This window comes from Gopherus flavomarginatus, chromosome 1 (genome assembly GCF_025201925.1).
Source record: "Gopherus flavomarginatus isolate rGopFla2 chromosome 1, rGopFla2.mat.asm, whole genome shotgun sequence".
In the NCBI taxonomy this organism is placed as follows: domain Eukaryota; kingdom Metazoa; phylum Chordata; order Testudines; family Testudinidae; genus Gopherus; species Gopherus flavomarginatus.
The window spans coordinates 242,300,931-242,324,150 of record NC_066617.1 but is presented as its reverse complement, the minus strand read 5'-3'; the positions used below and the strand labels follow the sequence as shown (position 1 = coordinate 242,324,150).

The window sequence follows — 23,220 nt, the reverse complement described above, 5'->3', positions numbered from 1 at the left end:
TCATGCTTTAAAGTCTGGGAGCAGGAGGTTGAGTGTGGGTAAAAAAGAGCCATAGTTTTGAGCTGCAAGGATTTGGGACGTTCCATGTTTCAGAGAATGTGTGTTATGTATTGTATATTCAGAGATTCTGTACATGCACCAAAAGCATTAAGTGAATAATTCTGAGGAAAAAATATTAAAATAATGCAAGTGTATTTAAATATCCAGGTACAACAGAACAGATTTAAGAATGTATTCTCCGTTTATAGAGACTGGCAGTTCTGGCTTTTCCTGATAAAATGGTATACTTTGTGTTAATGTATTTACTTTTCAAAGATGTTTGGGGAAAAATGTATTTTTCTCTACAAAAAACTGACAAGAAAAATTTTAGTTTTTGTGGTTGTAAATTTTTCAAAAAAGAGTTCCATGTAGTCAAAAAGCCATCTGCAGTCAAAGTTCCATTGGAACATTTTTCACCATCTGTTATATTATGTTAAAACTTACTTGGCTTAGCCAAAAGTCTCATGGAAGAACAAATGTTATTAATTATGTATTTTTCTCACAGCAACCCAAGATTTGCTTAGAATATAATGCAGACAAACTACTGAAACAAAACTTTGTCAAGGCAGCTTCTGAGACACACAGAAAAATCAGGATTGTCGGTTTGTTTTAAGCCTTAATCCCTTCAATAGCTCCTTCTCCTCCACTATATCAAGACTGAACTTCTTGCAGCTATTCAGTGCCATGAAGATAAGGTAAACTAAGATTAGAGTAATACCCTGAGCTTTCTGATCTGACTCATACTGTACCAAGTTGACCCTAATCTAACACTTTGGTGGAGACTCTTCTGTTTTACTATAGTATGAGTATGATTCAGACTCCCTGTCTCTTGCAAGTCCCTACCCCCTTTACTTCTCTAATGGCACCTCAGAGCCCCATCTGTCCATTCATCAAGTTACCATCAGTACTTTCTCTCCCCACAAATCTCATGATTCACTTTTTCTAAGCTGGTTTACAAAGTCATACCTTTCAAGACCCACTTTGTCAAGACAGGACCCAGTTCCAGAACCACATTCAAACACATCAAGAGATAATCTATTTAAATGAAAAACCTTCTTGGGGCACCAGGGGGAAGAGAGGTCAGTTTAATAATAATAATAAGCAGATGCCCAATAAAACCCTGCAAAAAAAAAAAAAAAAAGAAGACCCTAAAAATTCACAGAGTTAAAAAACAAAACAAACTTCCCGGAAAGTTGATAGATATTTTGCTTTAGAGAAGCAGCCACCTACCTGTTCCGTCTACCATGACTGGGTCCAGCCCCTTTGGCTTCCTATCCTCTCAATCCTTGAAGGAACTACTCTTCTGGATATCAAGCTCCCCCTATTCACTCAGACACACACATTGCCTGTTTTTAAATATGGAAAACAAGGACAAGCAGAAGTCAGGACCCTGAGGGCTCCCATATCACAGAAGTCTACTCAAAGCAAGTCAGAGACACAGGTTTTATTTATGGTTTTTAAAAGTGTTCCCCACTGTGCGATGTGATAGGCTTTGTAGAGTAGCCACATGCACTATTACTGTAACTCCACTCTACTATTTGGTTAACCCATTTAGATCAGAGGCAATGTCTTCTCACTGTGAAGTGCTGTCAAATCAATACATACTTGAAAAGGATTCTCTATTTTTTAAGTTCTGTATGAAAATGTATGCACAGTAACATTCTGCATCTTTGAGGGGCACTCAGTGACCCCCACAGTCCTCATTTTTATATAATTATCTTACTTATAAAGCATGCCTTTTAAGGGGTCAGAGGAGAGATCATAATCTGCTGCAAGTCACTTCTCTATCCATATATGTATATCATTAATGCATATGAAGTTATGAGAATTGTGTTGTATGGTGGTCACTAAAACATGCTGTAAGTTGGGGAATCAGCCAGATATTAGCTCCACAAAGGCAACTGCAAGAAAAGTAGCTAACACCCAGGTGGGGTTTCAATCAACCCGTCATCATCAACAACCACTGTCCAGCAAGGGAGCTACAATGCAACGACTCATCTGCATGAGGCTACACCAGGGGAATTGCTCAACCTTGCCTAGAGACTCAGCAATGCACCCAGACATGCCTGGACTTGTGTTTTCTAAGCACATGGACTCAGGGTATAAAACTGAATACAAGGGGTCCATGCTGGGCCTTTCTCCTTCATCCACCTACTCTGCAAGCAACAAGAACACTCTGAAGACTCCAACTGAAGGGCCTGGCCCAAATTTCAAGTGTGAAATCTGTAAACTATGGACTGCAATATCCAGTGGGGTGAGAAAAAAAAACTGCTTAATCTAGATGTTGCCCAGTCTAATAGGGTTGAGAGTTTAGACTGCATGGTTATATCTTTCTCTCTTTTGGTAACTGTGACTTTTTGCCTATCACTTAATATCACTTAAAAGCAAGAGGAAGACCAAAGACAGGGTAGGCCCACTGCTCAGTGAGGAGGGAGAAACAGTAACAGGAAAGTTGGAAATGGCAGAGATGCTTAATGACGACTTTGTTTTGGTCTTCACCGAGAAGTCTGAAGGAATCCCTAACATAGTGAATGCTAATGGAAAGGGAGTAGGTTTAGAAGAGAAAATAAAAAAAGAACAAGTTAAAAATCTCTTAGAAAAGTTAGATGCCTCCAAGTCACCAGGGCCTGATGAAATGCATCCTAGAATACTCAAGGAGCTAACAGAGGAAGTATCTGAGCTTCTAGCTATTATCTTTGGAAAATCATGGGAGACAGGAGAGATTCCAGAAGACTGGAAAAGGGCAAACATAGTGCCCATCTATAAAAAGGGAAATAAAAACAACCCAGGAAACTACAGACCAGTTAGTTTAACTTCCGTGCCAGGGAAGATAATGGAGCAAGTAATTAAGGAAATCATCTGCAAACACTTGGAAGGTGGTAAGGTGATAGGGAATAGCCAGCATGGATTTGTAAAGAACAAATCATGTCAAACTAATCTGATAGCTTTCATTGATAGAATAATGAGTCTTGTGGATAAAGGAGAAGCGGTGGATGTGGTATACCTAGACTTTAGTAAGGCATTTGATACAGTCTCACATGATATTCTTATCAATAAACTAGGCAAATACAACTTAAATGGGGCTACTATAAAGTGGGTGCATAACTGGCTGGATAACCGTACTCAGAGTAATTATTAATGGTTCCCAATCCTGCAGGAAAGGTATAACGAGTGGAGTTCCGCAGGGGTCTGTTTTGGGACTGGCTCTGTTCAATATCTTCATCAATGACTTAGATATTGGCATAGAAAATATGCTAATTAAGTTTGTAGATGATACCAAACTGGGAGAGATTGCAACTGCTTTGGAGGATAGGGTCAAAATTCAAAATGATCTGGACAAATTGGACAAACGGTCTGAGGTAAACAGGATGAAGTTTATTAAAGACAAATGCAAAGTGCTCCACTTAGGAAGGAACAATCAGTTTCACACATACAGAATAGGAAGAGATTGCCTAAGAAAGAGTAGGGCGGAAAGGGATCTAGGGGTTATAGTGGACCACAAACTAAATATGAGTCAACACTGAGTCATGATCAGAATCCTTATCTGTCTAGCCTGCAAGTCTCCAGTAACAAATGATGTCTATCATTCACATCAACTGACAGTGACAACAGGTAGTACAGTACTTGCATCTGCAGTTCAGCTTTCCTAGCAGTCCTCTGACAGGTCCCTGATGCTGTTGCAAAAAAAGCAAACGTGATTCTGGAGTGAATTAACAGGTATGTTGTGAGCAAGACACAAGAAGTCATTCTTCCACTCTACTCTGAGCTGGTTAGGCCTCAGCTGGAGTATTGTGTCCAGTTCTGGGCACCACATTTCAAGAAAGATGTGGAGAAATTGGAGAGGGTCCAGAGAACAACAGAATGATTAAAGGTCTAGAGAACATGACCTATGAAGGAAGACTGGAAGAATTGCATTTGTTTAGTTTGGAAAAGAGAAGACTGAGAGGGGACATGATAACAGTTTTCAGGTATCTAAAAGGATGTCATAAGGAGGTGGGAGAAAACTTGTTCATCTTAGCCTCTAAGGATAGAGCAAGAAGCAATGGGCTTAAACTGCAGCAAGGGAGATTTACGTTGGACATTAGGGAAAAGTTCCTAACTGTCAGGGTGGTTAAACATTGGAATAAACTGCCTAGGGAGGTTGCAGAATCTCCATCTCTGGAAATATTTAAGAGTAGGTTAGATAAATGTCTATCAGGGATAGTCTAGACAGTATTTGGTCCTGCCATGAGAGCAGGAAACTGAACTCGATGACCTCTCGAGGTCCCTTCCAGTCCTAGAGTCTATGAATCTATAAAATCTACCTTTTGTAGTCAAATTTGTTTAATCTTTTATCTCTACCAGTGAGTATGTATGAAATGTGTGACAAATCTGCTCAGGTTTTGCAATGACTGGTACATGTCCACTTTCCATTGATGAAATGGTGAACCAATTAATAAATCTATATTGTTCATCCTGAACAATACAAGATGGTATAATTCCTGAGGTACAGTGCTGGGAACTGAAGGATTTAGCTCTGGTGCCTTTCTCTGTATGATTCATGAGTGTCTCGGAGCATTCATGCAATCTAGCTGCGTGTTGGGTCTCCACATGCTGTTATCACTCAGCACAACTGTACCTGGAGGGGTTTGCTGCTGGTAACTAGCAAGACATTGTGAGAGACAGCCCAGGCTGGAGAGTTCAGTGGGTACAACAGTCCCAGGTTGCACCCTGGGGATCCCATCACACAGTAAATAACCTTACACTGGATCTCTCTCTTTGCCTAAGCATTATCATTCCCAGTTAATACTGTAGGTATTTTGGTGCAATAGTCATTTCATTTATAGAAATGTAAAAGTGCAAAAAAGCATTTTATTAATTTTAAGCTCAACTTGTGTTTTGAAAAAAAATGTAAAAAAACTCTTCATAATGTAAGCTCATTTATGTCAAGTTTCAACTTGAAGAATATTTTTCTGGAAAAAAGGGAATGGACTTTAAACACTTGATTGCTTTATGAGATACTCTGTCCCATTATACAAGTAAATACTTAATTTTTTTTCTTTTGGAAAACTGACAGCGCACTTATTTCCCCAAAAGTAAATTTGAGACCTAAAGACAATAAATTTTCTGCAACAAACTCAGATTTTGAGCATTAGAGATTTCTTAATTGTCTAAACCTAAAAGATTTAATTGAAAAGAGAAGCAATTAGGTGGATTTTTCTGTAATTTTGCCTTTTACTTCCCACAACAGCTTTTAGTCTGGCACGTGGCTCCTGCTCACATAGATGGCTCTGACTTTGTTTGATCGATTATTACTCTGTTCTTTAAAGCAGGCCACATCTCAGGAACAAGAGCTTTTAATGACTCAAAGTCTTATGACTAGCATTCATTCACTTAATAGCAATCTTTATTTGCTTTCTTTCATATATTGAGTCATGATCAGAATCCTTATCTGTCTAGCCTGCAAGTCTCCAATAACGAATGATGTCTATCATTCATATCAACTGACAGTGACAACAGGTAGTACAGTACTTGCATCTACAGTTCAGCTTTCCTAGCAGTCCTCTGACAGGTCCCTGAAGGTCAGCTCCAGTTTAGCCACAAGCCTTCACCTTTTTGCCGTCCCCAGTTTCCAAAGATTTTGGAAATGAGGTCAGTTTCTGCTCACTTCCTTCTTGTCTCATTCAGCAAAGGATGTCTTTTCAGCCTTCAAGACAACTTGAATTGTCTAGGCTCTACCCACTTCACCTGCAAGATTTCACATGCCAGAAAAATATAAAGCTTTTTTTCCCCAGTCACACCACCACTTATTATTCTTAAATTATAACTTTTAGGAATAAAGAGCATAAGAATTACCAGACTAATGAGGCCAACTGTATATCTAGTGCAACATCCGGTCTTTCATTTGGTTCAAAGGAAGGTTATTAGACTCCCATAATGAAAAGTGAGGTAACAAAAAGCCCATGAGAAGTTTCTTCATAACCCAAAGTAGTTAGTAGTTGGTTTGTGACCTGAAGCATGACCTTTGTCACCTCTAGTGCTCCTTTAACAAAAGCACCTTAAAAAAACATTTTTTCTCCCTGACAATTTTAGTTCAGTGTCCTTGAAACACCTCTCCAGCTTCTTCACCTCTTCGTAACTCCTCTATGAAGATGACAGAGTAACAGCAGCCAGCTGAGAAAATTTTCCATCAAACTGCATGTAGAAGTCCTTATTTCCTTTCAATCACCAACATTTTCAGCTGCACTTAGGATTTGAGCATGCACTTAAAATCTTTCACAGTAACAATTTTACCGCGTCATGAGCTGTCATAAACAGATAGCTAAGGGTTAATGTTCTTTTACCTGTAAAGGGTTAACACAGGGAACCAAACACCTGACCAGAGAACCAATCAGGAAACAAGATTTTTTCAAATCTGGGTGGAGGGAAGTTTTGGGTCTGAGTCCTTTGTTCTTGGTCTGTTCTTTTCTCGGCTCTGAGAGTGACCACAGGAATCTCCAGGCTTTCTAATCTTCTGTTTCCAAGTTGTAAGTACAAGGATAGTAAGACAATAGGTTTATATATTTTTTTTGTATTTACATGTGTGTAGTTGCTGGAATGTGTTAAATTGTATTCTTTTTGGATAAGGCTGTTTATTCATTTTTTTCCTTTAAGCAATTGACCCTGTATATTGTCACCTTAATACAGAAACCATTTTCTGTCCTTTTTCTTTCTTTTTATATAAAGCTTTCTTTTTAAGACCTGTTGGAGCTTTTCTTTAGTGGGGACTCCAGGGAATTGAGTCTACAGCTCACCAGGGAATTGGTGGGAGGAAGAAGTCAGGGGGAAAATCTCTTTGTGTTAGAGTTACTAAGCCTGACTTTGCATACCCTCTGGGTGAGGGGGAAGAGAGATTAGATCTCTCGGTACTTGTGTTTCCAGGACTAGAAGCAGGGAATCTCCTAGGGTCGTCCAGGGAGGGGAGCCTGGGCGGAAGTAACAAGGAAACAAGGGGAGGGGGTTATTTCCCTTTGCTGTAAGACTCAAGGAATCTGAGTCTTGGGGTCCCCCAGGGAAGGTTTTGGGGAGACCATAGTGAGCTAGGCACTGTATAATTCCTGGCTGGTGGCAGCAATTACAGGTCCAAGCTGGTAACTAAGCTTGGAGGTTTTCATGCTAACACCCATATTTTGGACGCTAAGGTCCAGATCTGGGAAGAAATGTTATGACATGAGCGCCCAGGTGCGACAAAACAATATGCATTACAGAATTTCACTTAAACATTGAACAGGCATATCTTGGCTTAAGTAGTACATTAAGGATTCTTTTCCTCTCCCTTCTTACCCACCTCAGCAGGGACTTGGTACATAAATAAATACACAGTACAGTTTAAAAGAAAGGTTTCAGCCACAATGGAAATAGAACCCTCCAAAAAACCAAAAAGCTTTCTGAAGCGTTATCCTTACTTCAGCCATTTTACAACTATATCACATTTTAGTAGGACTCAACTATACTTTAAATGTAAATTAACTGCAAAATCCTGCAGAAATATGTAGTTAAATTAATAGTTTAATATTAGCAAGCTATTGCTGCTTTACCTAACAAATAAGCTCTGTATTATCTTATTTAAACTAGCTGTAAAAACAAGGTGTTTTAAAGGATGCTAAGCTCAGGTTAATAATAAAAAAATGTGTTATCTTAAGATCAGGCAGACAAATACAAACTCAGCCTGCCACACATTAGAACCAAAGAAAATTAAACAGAGTTAAACAGGATGGTGCCTGGCTAGTTGGCAGTCCATCATTTAGCTATCTCAATTTACAAAAAATATCCAAAAGTAACAATGGTATTTTTGGTTCGAACAGTTATTTTGAGAGTTAGAAATATACACACAAAGCTTACACAGACTACTACTGGACATTTTCATTTTTTTTCCATATCCACAATGTAAAATTTCATTTCAGTCTTCAGAACCATAGAATTACTTTAAAATTAGCATTTGAATCTCTCTCTCTCAACATGGAAACCAACAAGTTACTCAAGAACCATGTTACAGTGCAAGCCTCAAGCTGAGGTTTTCAAAAGACCGTACATCTAGACACCTATTTCCCATCAACTGGAAGTCCAACCAGGGCTGGCGCAACCCATTAGGTGACCTAGGCGGTCGCATAGGGCACTAAAATTTGGGGGGCGGTGACTGTGGTGGTTGGATCTTTGGCCACCCTGGTCATCGGTGGCATTTTGGGGGCGGAACCTTCTGCCGCCTCTGTCGGGGGCAGCATTTCGGGGTGGGACCATGTGCCGCCTCTGTCAGGGGCAGCATTTCGGGCTGGGATCTTCTGCCGCCTCTGTCGGGGGCAGGACCTTCCACCATCTAGGGTGCCAAAAAAGCTGGCGGCACTCCTGAGTCCAACTCTGAAAATACTAGGCTCTATATTTAAATGTATTTTGTGCTTAGGAATAATTTGTTCAAGTAATAAAAAGAGGACAATACTAACAGAATCTGACTTCTACATAATCAATCTCATACCTTCACTGTAATGAAGCCTGACATTCACCTACATCAAAACATGTGCTAGCCTCACAAATATACCTCAATTAAAAGTGTCCTGAATCTATAGGAACTGCTGTACAAAAGTACCACCACAGCACTCATACACTGTCATCTTTATTTTGTGTACAATGTGTGGGCTGGGGGAGGGGAGGGAAAGGGGGGAAGGAGGGAAAAATCAGGGAAGTTAGTATTCCACCCTAGGCTAGTTGTAATTAGTCCCCAATTTTAATGCCATTAAGTTATGTTTAGTTCTGGTATAGTGGATACTACTATGACAAAAAGCAGTGTCAGAATATGACCCAAAAAAAGGAAGGACTTTCCCTGATCATCTTTGAAGTTTCAAGTCTCTGTCTCCTAGTCGCTAAAGTCTCTATCTGCTTTGGATTAACAGAATGGCCAATGGTTATGATTGCTGTTCTGGTTTCCCAGTGTATCCTTTGTAAATCAGAACTAGAATTTAGATTTGGATCTGGTAATGCACAAGGAACCAATTGCAGCATTGTGCAACAATACGTTATTTTGTTTGTTCCACTTAGGAAATGAGCTACAGAGGTTTATGATTTTTTTCTTTGTAGGCTAACTGATTGGATATTGCTGTAATCTACTATAGAGGAAGTAAGTGGATGAAGTGCCATGACTAGGGTCTGCATCCAAGTGGATTGTATAGCCTTCTTCCTTTGTTTGTTTTATGTTTATAAAGTTATTTTGTTGATATTTATATAAGATTTAAAGATCTGTACTTTTCTCCCCTTGTTCCCAGTGACAGGAGAGACAGATTACTACTTTTACGTATCTTAAGCATAGAACTTTTCTTTATAGAAGTTAGCATTTTAATGATTACTAGGTATTCCTTTATGAGACAATCTTAAAAATTTTAAGGATATTACTTGTTCCTATTTGTAGAAAGAGAAGCGATATACATACACACACACACACACACACACACACACACACACACACACACACAGTTTATATAAACAAAACTAGAATTCTTTTTTTTAAAAAGAAATTCAGCATTTGGAAGATTTTTTTTTTTAAATTTTTAAAAAAGGACTACCTGATGTGAATCATTCCTACATTAGAAGTCTATAAGGCAAGGAAAGTATTTGGCCTACCATCCCTGACTCCTTTTAAAAAGCAAAACAAAAAAGAAGTCTTATTGAAGTACAGAACTTTATTATCGCTCACGGAGTGCAATAAAAGCTATATTGTTTATACTTGACTGATTTTCTCCTTTACCACCGTTATACAGACGCCTTCAAGGGACTGGCACTTGTAATATAGTGCCTTACAATTACCTCTCATTTCCTCCTTCATTTAATAACATACTGAAGGAGGAAGAAAATGGCGGTGGGAATACACTTAGTGCAAAAAGAGCATTTACTGAAAACTTTAGACACAGATTACCTGTTAACTGCTTGATTAAATCTGTAGCATTTAAACTGTCCTAAAGCACAAAATTGAACAAAATATGCTCACGAGCATATAAACTACTGGATGAACACTCTTTGATGGTACGTAATGATCTAATTTTAGTTGTAGCTGAAACTTTCCTCATCCCATCCAAATGTTTCATATACTTAAGAAACAGGCATGGTTATATGAAAATGTTCAACAGTAACTCCTTCCCAGAGCTCTAGGTGCTGCCTTAGAAATATGACTGTGAAAGGGACCAAGACCCCAGTCCTACAAACACAGATGCATGTGTTTAAAGTTGAAGACATGAGTTAAGTTTTAGCAGAATCACGATGTAATTGAGCAAGACAAACCTAAATCCAAAGCTTTTAATGCTCATAAAGAACAAAATCTATGAAAAAAATTTACTGTAGTACTAAAAAAACCAAAAAACTTTCAATGAAGCAGAACAAAAGGACCATGATAAATGATCCTGCAGGTTCTCAAATATTCAGACAAGTACATGACAATATTTCTACTGATTTCCACCAGGAATGGAGTGAGGCCAATGCTGAGTACTTCTGAAAATCCTAGCTTAAGGAAAAACAGTTCAGACTGCCATACCAGACTTCTATTCTTCCACAGCATACAGCTCACCAACATAGCCAGAGTTGATGGCCAAAAACAGATCTGAAGAATTTCAGGTATAACAAACTGGAGGACAGCAATAGTGTTCAGAATCAGCTTTAAACTTACTATAATTCACAGAATATAAGAGCCAATAATAAATAATTAAAAGACTACTTCAATAACTTGAATTTAGTGTTGCACCTATGTATTCATACCAAGGGAAGAGAGAGAGAAAACAAACCACTGAGAAAGTTGATATCCACTCTCCTGAATTAGGACGAAGAAGCTTTCAAATACACATTCAGATACTTGAACTTTCTCTTACATACTTCTGTATTGCAAATATAGACCACGGTTTCAAATTATATTGAACAAATAACACAATAAAAAAAACTGAGCAGCTTTCTACCAGTCACGATAATATAAAGCGGAAAAAAGGTTACCAACAGTATTACTGTAACATGAAAGCCTCTTTCAGTGAACACAACCACACATCTGGAGCAGTCAATTGTACTGCAAAGAAAATAATTTCAAAACTGATAAATTGGGCAGGTAAGAACAATACACCAACAAATTCAGTTAATCACTTAAGACACATTTTAGACAATCATAACCCCAGTACAACTCTGAAAAGCAGTGAGGGGCTTTTGGGAGGGGATTTTCACATGTTGTCCTTGTTGATGAAATAGTAATTCCCAGTAAGTTTTTCCACAGTTTAATCTTTATCCTTAAAAAATCTGGCATTAACTAACAAACATTATGAACTTGTTTTGGTTTTTTTTCCCTTACAGCAAGTTAATCTGTAATTAAAAATCCAAATCAGAAGTCTCCAACCTTAATTCATAGACCAACCAAACATAATCCAATGTTGACAAAAGCCAAACAGAAAGAAGTAAGGTAGAAATGGAAGAGGTTAACAGCTCACTGCAAAGGAGTACAGTCAGTGAGTTGGAGGAAATGACTTCAGAGAAACAGTCTGGGGCTGGGAAAGGAACCCATTTTGGTAGACTGTGGCTTTGAGGGCCCAAAGACCTTTTAGAAAAGGTTGAATTGATCTCCCTCTTCCCACAGTGGTGCAAAGGCTGTATATGTTAAATTCATGGTGGCTTCCAACCATCTTTGTATGATTGCATGTAGACAGGCCTGGTGGGAAGTTCAGTGGGTACATTTGTGGTCCTGTTGCAAGGCATAACTAGAAACTTTATAAAAATCAACCCCCCTTTCACAATACCATGGAAGAGAGTGGAGGGGGGGGGGGAAGAGAGAGAGAGAGAGCGAAAGAGAGAGAAGAGGTTGCAGGCAACATATATGGGAGCACTAAGAGTGGGGCTCTCAAAAATCCATTTCTGTTCTTCTATTGCAACTCCACTCTAACTGTACAGAATGTGGCATAGATACAAAGAAAACAATCAGAAGATTATAGTCCTTCTAAGGCCTGTTCTACACTTAAAATTTAAGTCAACGTGGCTACAGTACTCAGGGGTGTGAAATATCCATACCCCTGAGCCGCATAACTATGTTAAGCTAACTTCCAGCATAGACGCAACTAGGTCAACAGAAGAATGCTTCCATCTACCTAGCTACCATCACTGAGGCCATGTCTACATCTAAAGTTTTGCAGCGCTGGTTGTTACAGCTGTATTAGTACAGCTGTATAGGGCCAGCGCTGCAGAGTGGCCACACTTACAGCAACCAGCGCTGCAAGTGGTGTTAGATGTGGCCACACTGCAGCGCTGTTGGGCGGCTTCAAGGGGGGTTCCGGGAACGCGAGAGCAAACCGGGAAAGGAGACCCGCTTCGCCGCGGTTTGCTCTCTCGTTCCGGAGCCACCCAGCAAACCGCAGGGAAGGAGATCTGCTTGCTCTGGGCTCCGGGAACGAGAGAGCAAACCGGGAAAGGAGACCCGCTTCGCCGCGGTTTGCTCTCTCGTTCCCGGAGCCACCCAGCAAACCGCAGGGAAGGAGATCTGCTTGCTCTGGGCTCCGGGAACGAGAGAGCAAACCGGGAAAGGAGACCCGCTTCGCCGCGGTTTGCTCTCTCGTTCCCGGAGCCACCCAGCAAACCGCAGGGAAGGAGACCTGCTTGCTCGGGGCTCCGGGAAGGAGAGAGCAAACCGGGAAAGGAGACCAGCTTGATTACCAGAGGCTTCCTCCTTCCACGGAGGTCAAGAAAAGCGCTGGTAAGTGTCTACATTGGATTACCAGCGCTGGATCACCAGCGCTGGATCCTCTACACCCGAGACAAAACGGGAGTACGGCCAGCGCTGCAAACAGGGAGTTGCAGCGCTGGTGGTGCCCTGCAGATGTGTACACCTTCAAAGTTGCAGCGCTGTAACTCCCTCACCAGCGCTGCAACTTTATGATGTAGACAAGCCCTCAGAGGGGTTGTGTTTCTACAGCGGGGTAGGGGTGGGGGAAGTGTCGCAGTACGCTGCACCTACATGATAGGAATATAGCAAAATAGCTACGGTGTCATAGCTATGTCACTCCAGTCCCTATAGTTTAGACATGCTAGAACTTTCAGATTACATTAATAAGCCATGCCAGTAGTCACTCTAAATACTGTTTCTTGTACACCATTACTCCATCTTCTTTCCCCCTCCCCCCCCCATTTAGATTTAGATTTTAATCTCTTTGGGTCAGGGATTGTCTCCTCCTATATATTTCTATAGTGCCTACCACATTTTGAGCACCAACACAACAATAAATAAAGTAGTCTTATATACTCATGTTTTGTCTAGCCTAGTTTTGGTGTCTCAAGCCACAATGTTTCCACACTCCCATTTCTCTTCTATGGCCTAAGATTCTCACTATAAGGAAGATTTTTTGGAATGTAGGCTTCTCTTAATTTCATCCCAGTACTCTTAAAAAACCCAATGGTAAACCTCCATCCTTAGTTTGTATCCTTCAAATATCTGTATCACTTTTCAAAACAGTGTAAGTTTTGCTAAGAGAGACACAAAACATGTCCCATTAGTCATCTACCGAATTTACTCGTTCATAACCCAAAATTTTTTTTTTAGTAAAAAAGGGAAGCACCAGAGAAGGGGGTCAGCTTATGAACTGGTATAGAGAGGGAGAGGTGGGACACAGCACCTCCCCCCAACAGACGGAGCAAGGAGAGGCAGCACAGACAGCAGAGACAGAAGGGAATAGGCGGGGCCAGAGTCTCTCCATTTCTGGCAATGCTGCTCTCCCCCCCAGCCTCCGAAACAGCTGCAGCTCCAGGGCTGGCAGGCTGCAGCTGTGTTGCTTGGCCCCGCCCCCCCCAGAGCAGGCTGCAGCCGCGCTGCTCGGCCTGCCAGAGCTCACTGTGGCCATGCTGCCTAGCCCAGCCGCCTGGAACATGCTGCAGCTGCACCGCTCAGTCTGGCCTGCCAGAGCAGGCTGCAGCTGCACTGCTCAGTCTGCCAGAGTAGCTCCAGCCAGGCCAGAGACATCCTTCCCTGGTCCTCCCCAGATAAGGTGGGAAGGGATGGGATGGGAAGAGTGTGGGGTCTCAGGCTAGGGGTGGGGTTGCTGTCCCAGCCCATCAGGGTAAGCAGCTAGCACGCTGAGACACTTTGTTTACTTCGGTTTACCTCTGTGCCTGCAGACGCTCCAGGTAAACAAACCATCTCGGCCCACCAGCAGCTTATCCTGATGGCCTGGGAGCCAAAGTTTGCAGACCACTGAATTACAGTGCCGGCTTATGAACAGGTTATAAAAAAATTCCATTTTTACTTATCTATCTTTGGGGCAGGGGGTCAGCTTATAACAAACCGGCTTATAATCAAACATATACCGCATTTCCTTATCAAATCTGCTCAATTTATACTCAAAAATATGTTTGCAGACTCTTTCCTAATTGCCAGCATGTCAAGCAGGGTTCTCTCCTTCTGGCACATCATCAGTGAAAGCTTCTGCAGGCAAAATGTTGCTGTCATTGACACCAGTGCAACTCTATCCCTTCAATGGGGTCATGCAGACATAACGGACTGAAACAGTTCTATTAACGCACAAGAAAGAATTCAACTCACTCTGAGCAGAAGTAGAAAGAGTAAAACTGCCATCACTAATACAAGCAGACATACTGCACACAAGAGCTACACGTCAGAGTAGAAAACACTAATTTTATTTCCTGATAAGCATTTCATTAAGGCCTTAATGCTCCATACATCACTACAACTTTATACAACACAAAGACACCTTAGAACATACCCATGATTCTATATGTTTAATATCTGATGTATTATGTTTGTGTGACTGAAAGCTTAGTTGTAGGCAGCTAAAGAAAAGCCGTTAGAAAACGAGAAACTGGAAAACTACATGATTGATCCTTACTTTCATAATTGAGCTCTTTTCCTTTAACTTTTATTTAGTTTGATCTGTGTTTTATTGTTATTAGGATGGAGCATATGGAGAAAGATATAAAGCCCTAGTTGAAAATTTCTGCATAACTTTAATTGAATTCTCAGTTACAAGCCCTTTATAACATGAAAAGTCTTAAGTATATCATCCACAAAGTGCACATGACTAAGAGATGACCACATGCAGAGAAAGATTCCTTAATCTTGTCTGCAGGCAGAATGGATGGATTTCCATGAAGTCTAAATGCCCTGTCTTTATTTTATGTATTGTAAATTAAATTCTGCAAAATAAAGCAGAACAAGGTGAACACGTATCACAATCCGCTCCTAACAAGCTATTTTAATCTGGAACTCCAGCTGCAAATGGGTTTATTTATTTTGGTTAACTGTTAACAAGACCACTGACAATTAGCCGATGGGACAAAGTATTCCTCAAAGGGAGGTTTTGTTTATGTTCATATGATAGTATTATCAGATATTCCTTTGAGAATTTTGAGGGAGATATCAAGAGTCTGAAATTTATATCAAGTGGCCTTTGTATTTCCTAGATTCCTCTTTAACCCTGCCACACAGAAGGATATGAAATATTCTCCCACGGAAAGTGGTGGCAGCCACATTATTTGGAAGTTAAAATTAGAATTGACATCATCAGTAATTTTATGATGTATGGAGCAAAACCTGCTGAGGCAGAAAAATAAGATCTTTTTATTCTGTATTTGTACAGAACCTAGGCACAATGAGAACCTGGGGCTCCTAAGCAATACAGTAATACAAATAGATATTCCAAGTAATACAATTACATTCTTCATAGAACTGGAATAAGTGTGTGAACAAAAATACTAAGTTTTCCAAAACCTGGTACTTAAAGTCCCATTTTCAGAATGACAACCGTTAACTGACAGCAAACTTAGGAGAAAATGTCTCCGTGTGAATGTAAGCAAAATTAATCTTATTGACAAAATATCACAGGCAGAATATATTGTTACTTATCAAAGTCAAACATTATTAAAGACTTGTTATCTCAATATAGTAAAACAGTTGTAAGTACAGCATGTGCACCGTAAAACTGCAGCTGAAATAAAGCCACCGTACTGCAGTGCCTAAGGCTATTCAGAATTGTACTGAACCATTTACCAAGTTCTTCTCTACAGCACAGATATGAAAACTTAAATTCATTAAAAATTCCACTAGTGCTTTACGATACTAGTCCCACCAGTTTCTCTTAATATTGTGCTGAGCAGTAAATTATCCAGATGAAGTAAAACCCTGAGAAGATACAGTAAAAGCTTTTTAAGCAGCATGCTGGGAATGGGGGGTGCTGGTAAATTAAAAATGCAGGTTAACTCAGAGGGAGGGGTTTGGAGTGTGAGTGGGGCAGGGGCTGCAGGACAAATCTCTGGGAGGCAGTTGGGGTCTGGGAGGTGGCTTGGGCCAGGGGATTGGGGCATAGGAGGGGGTTCAGAGTGCCAGAGGGGGTGGGGAGGCCCCTCACCTCCAGCAGCTCCCTGTCCCTGCTACTCCTGGTGGAGGCGCAGCAAGATGGCTCTGGAAGCAAGCACGCTGCCTCCATCTGCAGGCGCCACCCCCTGCAACTCCCATTGGCCTCGGTTCCCATCAATAGGCTGGGAGCCGCAGAGTCAGTGCTTGGGGAGCAGGGATGGAGGCAGTGTGCCTGCAGAGCCACTTGGCCATGCCTCTGCCAGCAAATGCAGGGACAGGAAGTTGCTTGTGGGGGGCTCACTTCTGGGCCCCCTCCCCCGCATCTGGCACCCTGAGCCCTCTCCCATGCCCCAGCCTTCTGCTGGCCCCACACCAACTATGCCTTATTTCCAGTCTGAATTCGTCTAGCTTCAACTTCTAGACATGTACTTTTCTCTGCTAGATATAAAACAGCACATTATAAAATATCTGTGCCCCATTTACACATACAGGCTGTAGTCAAGTCACACTATAACCTTTTCCTTGTTAAGCTAAATACACTGGGCTCTATCATTATACGGCATATTTTCGAATCCTTTCATTAGTTCTTGTGGCTCTTCTTTGAGTCCTCTCCAATTTATCAACATCCTTCTTGAATTATGGGCACCAGAACTGGACAAAGAATTTCAGCAGCAGTCACACCAGTGCCTAATACAGAGGTAAAATAACCTCTCTGCTCCTACTTGAGATTCCTCCGTTTATGCATCCTGGGATCGCATTAGCTCTTTTGGCCAGTGTTACATTGGGAGTTTATGTTCAGCTGATTATCCACCACAAAATCCCAATTTTTTCCAGAGTCACTCCTTCAGGATAGAGTCCTGCAACCAGTAAGTATCGCCTACATCTTTGTTCACAAACATATACATTTACATTAAGCAGTATTAAAAAACACACAGTTTGTGCCCACTTTAGCAAATGATACAGATCATTTTGAAGCAGTGACCTGCCCTCTTATCATTTACTTCCCCCAACTTGTGTGTCATCTGCAAACTACCAGCAATGTTAATGTTTTCTTCCTATATTTTCTTCCAGGTAATTGTAAAAATGTTAAATAGTGTAGCACCAAGAATCGATCTCTCCAAGACCGCACTGGAACATATCTGCTCCATGATGATTCCTGGTTTACAAATTACATTTTAAGACCTATCAGTTTGCACATTTTTAACCCATTTAATGTGTCCCATGTTAATTTTACATCATTCTGGTTTAAGCAAAATGTTGTGCAGTACCAAGTCAAATGCCTTACAGAATTCTAAATAAACTATGTCAACACACAATTGCCTTTATCAATCAAACCTGTAATCTCATCCAAAAAGGGATATCAAGTTAGTCTAATAGAATCTATTTTCCATAAACCAATATTGATTTGCATTAATTACATTACTCTCCTTGAGTTCTCTATTAAACACGTCCTGTATCGGATGCTCTATTATCTTGCCCAGGATCAATGTCAGGCTGCCAGGCCTGTAATTACTTGGGTCATCCTATTTACCCTTTTTAAGAATTAGTGCATTAGCTGTCTTTCAATCTTCTGTAACTTCCCCAGTGCTTCAAGAATTGTAGAGAAAAGAAAATCCACACTAAAATTCCAGCAAGCTCCTCAGTCAGCTTTTAAAATTCTTGAATGTCAAATTATCTGAACCTGCTGATTTAAACGTGTGACTTTAGCAGCTTCTGTTTAACATCCTCCTATGATACTAGTGGAATGTAGCATTATCACCACATGATGAGACTATATAATCTTTTCTCCCCACAAAAATGGAACAGAAATGTTTATTGAATGCTTCTGTTTTTTGATTATTGATAATTCTACCATTTCCATCTAGAAATGAACCAATACCATTATCAAGATTTTTTTGTGTTCCTAGTATACTTAAACTCCTCCTTACTGTCCTTAAGGCTTCTGGCCAGAGTCCCTTGTCTTCCCTTATCAATTTTCTACAATTTCTAACTTCTGATATATATCAGTACTTTCAACTTACCTTTTATTTTATTTGTTTATATAAATTGTGATAGACCCAGGCCAGTTGGGAACAGCAGAATAGTTGAAGGGAGATATACTGGCCACTGGATAAGCAGTTTTCTGTTCCCTAAGTGACCAGAGCAGGGGCTGCTCCAGGCTAATGAGGACAACTGACTCCAATTAACCTGCTAAGAGTCAGGTGAGCCTGTTAAGCACCTGACTCTAATTAAGGCCCCTCTGATGCTATAAAAGGGCTCACTCCAGTCAGGCTAGAGGAGAGGAAGTGTGTGCAAGAAGCTGAGAGTGAGTAGGCATACTGCTAGAGGACTGAGAAGTACAAGTGTTATCAGACATCAGGAGGCAGGTCTGGTAGTGAGGACAAAGAAGGTGTTGGGAGGAGGCCATGGGGAAGTAGCCCAGGGAGATGTAGCTGTCATGCAACCGTACCAGGATGCATTCTAGACAGCTGCAGTCCACAGGGCCCTGGGCTGGAACCCGGAGTAGAGTGCAGGCCTGTGTTCTCTCCAAACCTCCCAACTCCTGATCAAACACAGGAGGAATTGACCTGGACTGTGGTTTCTACCAGAGGGGAAGGTCTCTGGGCTGTATCCCAACCCACAGGGTGAATCTGTGAGGTTAGCAAATCCGTCAATAAGCACAGGACCCACCAAGGTAGAGGAGGAACGTTGTCACAAAATGCACATACACACGGCTGTCTTCTCTTCCCCTCTAAAGCAATTTTTTTTTTAAACCAGTATGGCCACCTCTCTCAATTGTGGCTTTGGGGACATGGATTAAGGTGTTCTTAAATTATTGCAAATTATGATGCACATTTTTCTGATCAAATTCTCTCCCCTAGCTGATCTGGTTCAGCATTGTTTTCAGATTTGTAAAACTGGCCTTATGAGATCAAGTTTCTATGTTACTGGTCTAGATTTGATTCTGATTGCACATTACAGACATGATTGATCCATAATCACTTGTACCAAAGCTACTATTAATTTTTAGTTCCAAGATCAGTTCTTCTTTATCTGTTAAAATAAGGTTCAATAAAGAATTCCCCCACGCCAGCTGCAACACTTTTGAGTTAGGAAATCATCTCTAATGTTTAGAAATTCAAAGGATGTTTTAGTATTGGCTGCATGACACCTCCAGTATGTGTCACTCAAACTGAAGTCCCCCAGGATCACACAGCTTTTTCCCCTACATATTATAGACAGATGTGTTAAGAGGCAGTCATCCTGTTCCCTAGTGTGATTTGGTGGTCTGTAGCAGAAACCAACTAATATCTCATCTTGTGCTTTTTCTGTTTGGACATAGATGTTCTTGAATGCTTATGGATCATCTTCCAAGTTATCACTGACTTGGAAACAGGTAATGCTATTTTTGACATAGTGCCACCTCTCTCCCCTTTTGACCACTTGATCCTTCGTAAATAGGTTATAACCATTGATTTTAACATTCCAGTAGTGTGAATCTTCTCACCAGATTTCAGTAATACCCATCAGATCAAGTTTATGTTCATAAATAAACAATTGCAATTCCTCGTTTGTTATCCAGGCTCCTAAGCACTAGTGTATAGGCAACATAGGATTTCTTCTCTTTGTGTCCAGTGGTTCCTCAACAGCTCAGTTTTGTGCTGAATGCTCATATCTTCCCTCTTTTTACTCTCCCCTTTTACATCTCATCCTAACTACCCAAGCCAGACTGTCCCCATAGATACTGGTTCCCCTTCTACGGAGAAGGAGACCATACAAACTACACAGCCCCATTTCCCCAAAGAGGGTGGACCAATGTTCCACAAAACCCTACACCTCTTACCTAGCCAGTGGTTCACTTCCAATATCTTCTGCCTCACTGCCTTAAGAAGACAATGATAAAGGCTCCAAGGGCTGACTTAGGGACCCACAACACAGTTATGCAGCCCATAAAAAGAGAACAAATAAACCAACAGTCAAACAAAACTGAGACAGACCAAGAGCACTGCTCACCAATTCCTACTATGTCCAAGCATGGAGTCTGCCACTGGAGCTTCCCCCTCCTAAACTTTCCTGTTAGCTGCATCTGTTTGGGGCTCGAGTTCACCCAGCAAGTGACTTTTACACCAAGTCTTCTCTGCTTAGCTCAGCCCTGCCCCTCACCTCCAGGAATGGATTTGCCACTCAGATTTCAAACACATGAACTGATTAATGCTGCCAGGGCTAGAACCTAGGAGAAAGAGAGGGAGGAAAGGAGGGAACCACTTCTTAACAGTAGTGACTTCAGAAGTTTTCTTGAAGATTATTTCCCATGAAGGCAATCGAGATACACTAACTATACACAAATTTCCTTTTAAAAGAAGTAATCACACTAACTATACACAAATTTCCTTTTAAAAGAAGTAATCACATTCACTTAAGGACCAGATTAAGCTAAGGAGTATGTTTCAAATCTTAAAGAATACTGCACACCCACCAAATCAGTTTAGTCAGTGATTAGCCAATAGTGCAGAGGGTCTGACCCTATTAAAAATGATTCTCTGGAATCAAACTGTGCTTGAGGAAAGACACTCAAAAAATGAATAAGCCATCATGTTAATGTTAATACAAGGGTTTCTAATTTCTAAAATGTATATTTACTCTGTAGATACTCTGATTCCCAACTACACTGAATCCTTTCATGATAGTATTGAGATTCCCTAATCCTTGGCTCACATGGGACTGTGAGAGTATAGTATATTGTTTCTTCACTACGGTTATATGCAAGTCAGTTTGGTTTTATACACAGTATTCTAGCACACAAATGGGCAAGAAACAAGTGTACACGATAAAGTCATTTTATCATTAGTGTCAATTTATTTGGTTTCTGAAAGGAAACTTTATTTCAACAAGGCAGATATTAGAAAAATATGCAGCTTTTATGTACGTAAGCAAAAAGTCACAATATTGAATATTTGCAATGAAGATATTGTTTCAGTAAGCCTACAGCTAGATTTAAGATCAATAAATTGCCATAGTCAAGCTATTTTACAGTGGAATGAAACACACTGTTAGAAGAAAGGCAACATTCTAGGTGAACCTACTCCCAACTCCAAATGGATTTCCTATAATAAATTATCCCTCCAAAACTCAAAGCAAACAAAAAAACCTTAATGCTAATGTAAGAATGTGGCAACAAATCTCACTTTGGATAACCGAGCTGTTTTAAAATAAACTATACATCTTAAAAAATTTAAAAATAGATTATAATCTACTAATTTATCTGGCTGGAAAATACGGACAAAAAAAGTCACAAATCAACATAAAGAACCTTGGACACTGATACAGAGAATTTCCCAGATTGTTATGCAGTGGGGAGGAACAGAGGATCAGGCCTGGCACTAAATGCCAGAGAAATCTCATAGTCTTTAATCTTTCCACAAGTAGACCAAAACAGCTTTTAAGTCTTTAAAAGGCAGCACCTATTGTGACAAATGAGCACAGTTTATCTTGCCTAAGTTAAAAAGAACCTTCAACATTGGAGAACCTCTGTACTCCCAGCTAGTGTGGAACAGCTCATCTTTTGATTGTTCAGCTTTAGCTAGGTAACTTTTTAATAAATTTAAAATCCATGATTATGCTACTTGTTACTAGCTCCACAGATAATACATCAGCTGTTCCTTCACCACAAAGATGCAGTGCTCTAAGTGAAAGGCATTAAATTGGATTTTGTCCTCAAGCTTGTGTCTCAGACTCTAACCCTGTGCGGTAAACAAAGGATTACTAAAGGGGCACAGTAAATGCTCTTTGTCTCTTGTATAGGCTTCCAAAACAATATAGATCTCAGGAGTCACTTTCTAGATGCTATGAGTTCTGCTTTTGGACTATGTGGAATTATTCAAGAAAATGTACTCTGTCACCTCCGAAGTCATAATATGAGACTTGGATAATACTATAGACATGTGGAGTCCTTCTTCTAGAAGGCGGCAAGTTGGCGTTTTGATTAAATCAAGACAAAAACACTGATTAATGCAATTAAAAAAACCCTACTGTGTTTCTAAACTCTGCCAAGAAAGTTATGGTTTGAGTTCCCAGATGTAAGTATTTTTAAATGAAGACTCTAATTGTTTTGTAAGTGTGTTCACAGCTATTTAGGCTTATAAACTTTGAGACAACATAAGGGTAACTACCAAACCTTCTTTAATTTAATGGGAGTCACAGAAGGTTTGGATTCTTGGGATCCAAGCCCAATGTTCAGACCTTCACTCATCTGGTAGCCACTTACTGTGCCCTCTGCTCTGTCACTTCCTCAGGGCAGACTATGTTTGCTGCCTGATAAACACAGAGAAGAAGGGACAACTGAAACACGCTCCAAAACCATCCCCTTAGGTCAAGTAAATTTGTGATCCCCAGAGAAAGGGAAGCAGAAGGAGCAGCAAGCAAAGGGTCTACCGGACAACTGCTGACAGCCTGCTGCTAGAGCTGCAATCATCACCATCCCCCCACCAGCCACATGATATTATTATATGACCTGCGAAGGACTGAGTGGTGGAGAGAACAAAAGCTGACATTGGCTTCGGTCAGCAGCTTAGCCTCATGATCAAGTTTTCATATTGAACACACTGCTTTGACTGAGGGAGTATGGACTGGCTGACAGCTAAATAACCAGCACAAAGAATCATCATTCTACCAGCACCCAAGGACACGACTATCAAAGGCAATGTTTTTAAATTCAATATCATGCTGAATAGTCAGAGAAGCAAGTTGAGACCAGGCTTGGGGACCTCAGGAACTAGTCTGTCCAGGGTGGGATGTATAGGAGTAAGTGGCTGGGCTGAAAGGTCATGTCCAGGGTGTTTATATGCAGGGAAAAAAAATATGCCTGTTGCAAGTGTCCG

At 40.6% G+C, this 23,220-nt stretch overlaps 1 protein-coding gene across 3 annotated transcripts in view; it reads right to left on the bottom strand.

Moving 5' to 3' along the window:
• The window catches only part of PRKX (protein kinase cAMP-dependent X-linked catalytic subunit), a 107,885-nt gene that overhangs the window by 53,840 nt on the left and 30,825 nt on the right, over window positions 1-23,220 (bottom strand). The window contains exon 1 of one of the 3 annotated variants that reach the window (XM_050964306.1): window positions 1,270-1,343. The exons of the other annotated variants lie outside the window; for them this stretch is intronic. Within the exon in view, the coding sequence (XP_050820263.1) occupies window positions 1,270-1,285 (16 nt within the window). The 5' untranslated portion in view covers window positions 1,286-1,343. Of the gene's footprint in view, window positions 1-1,269; window positions 1,344-23,220 lie in introns of those variants that run through there. 3 annotated transcript variants of the gene reach the window in all.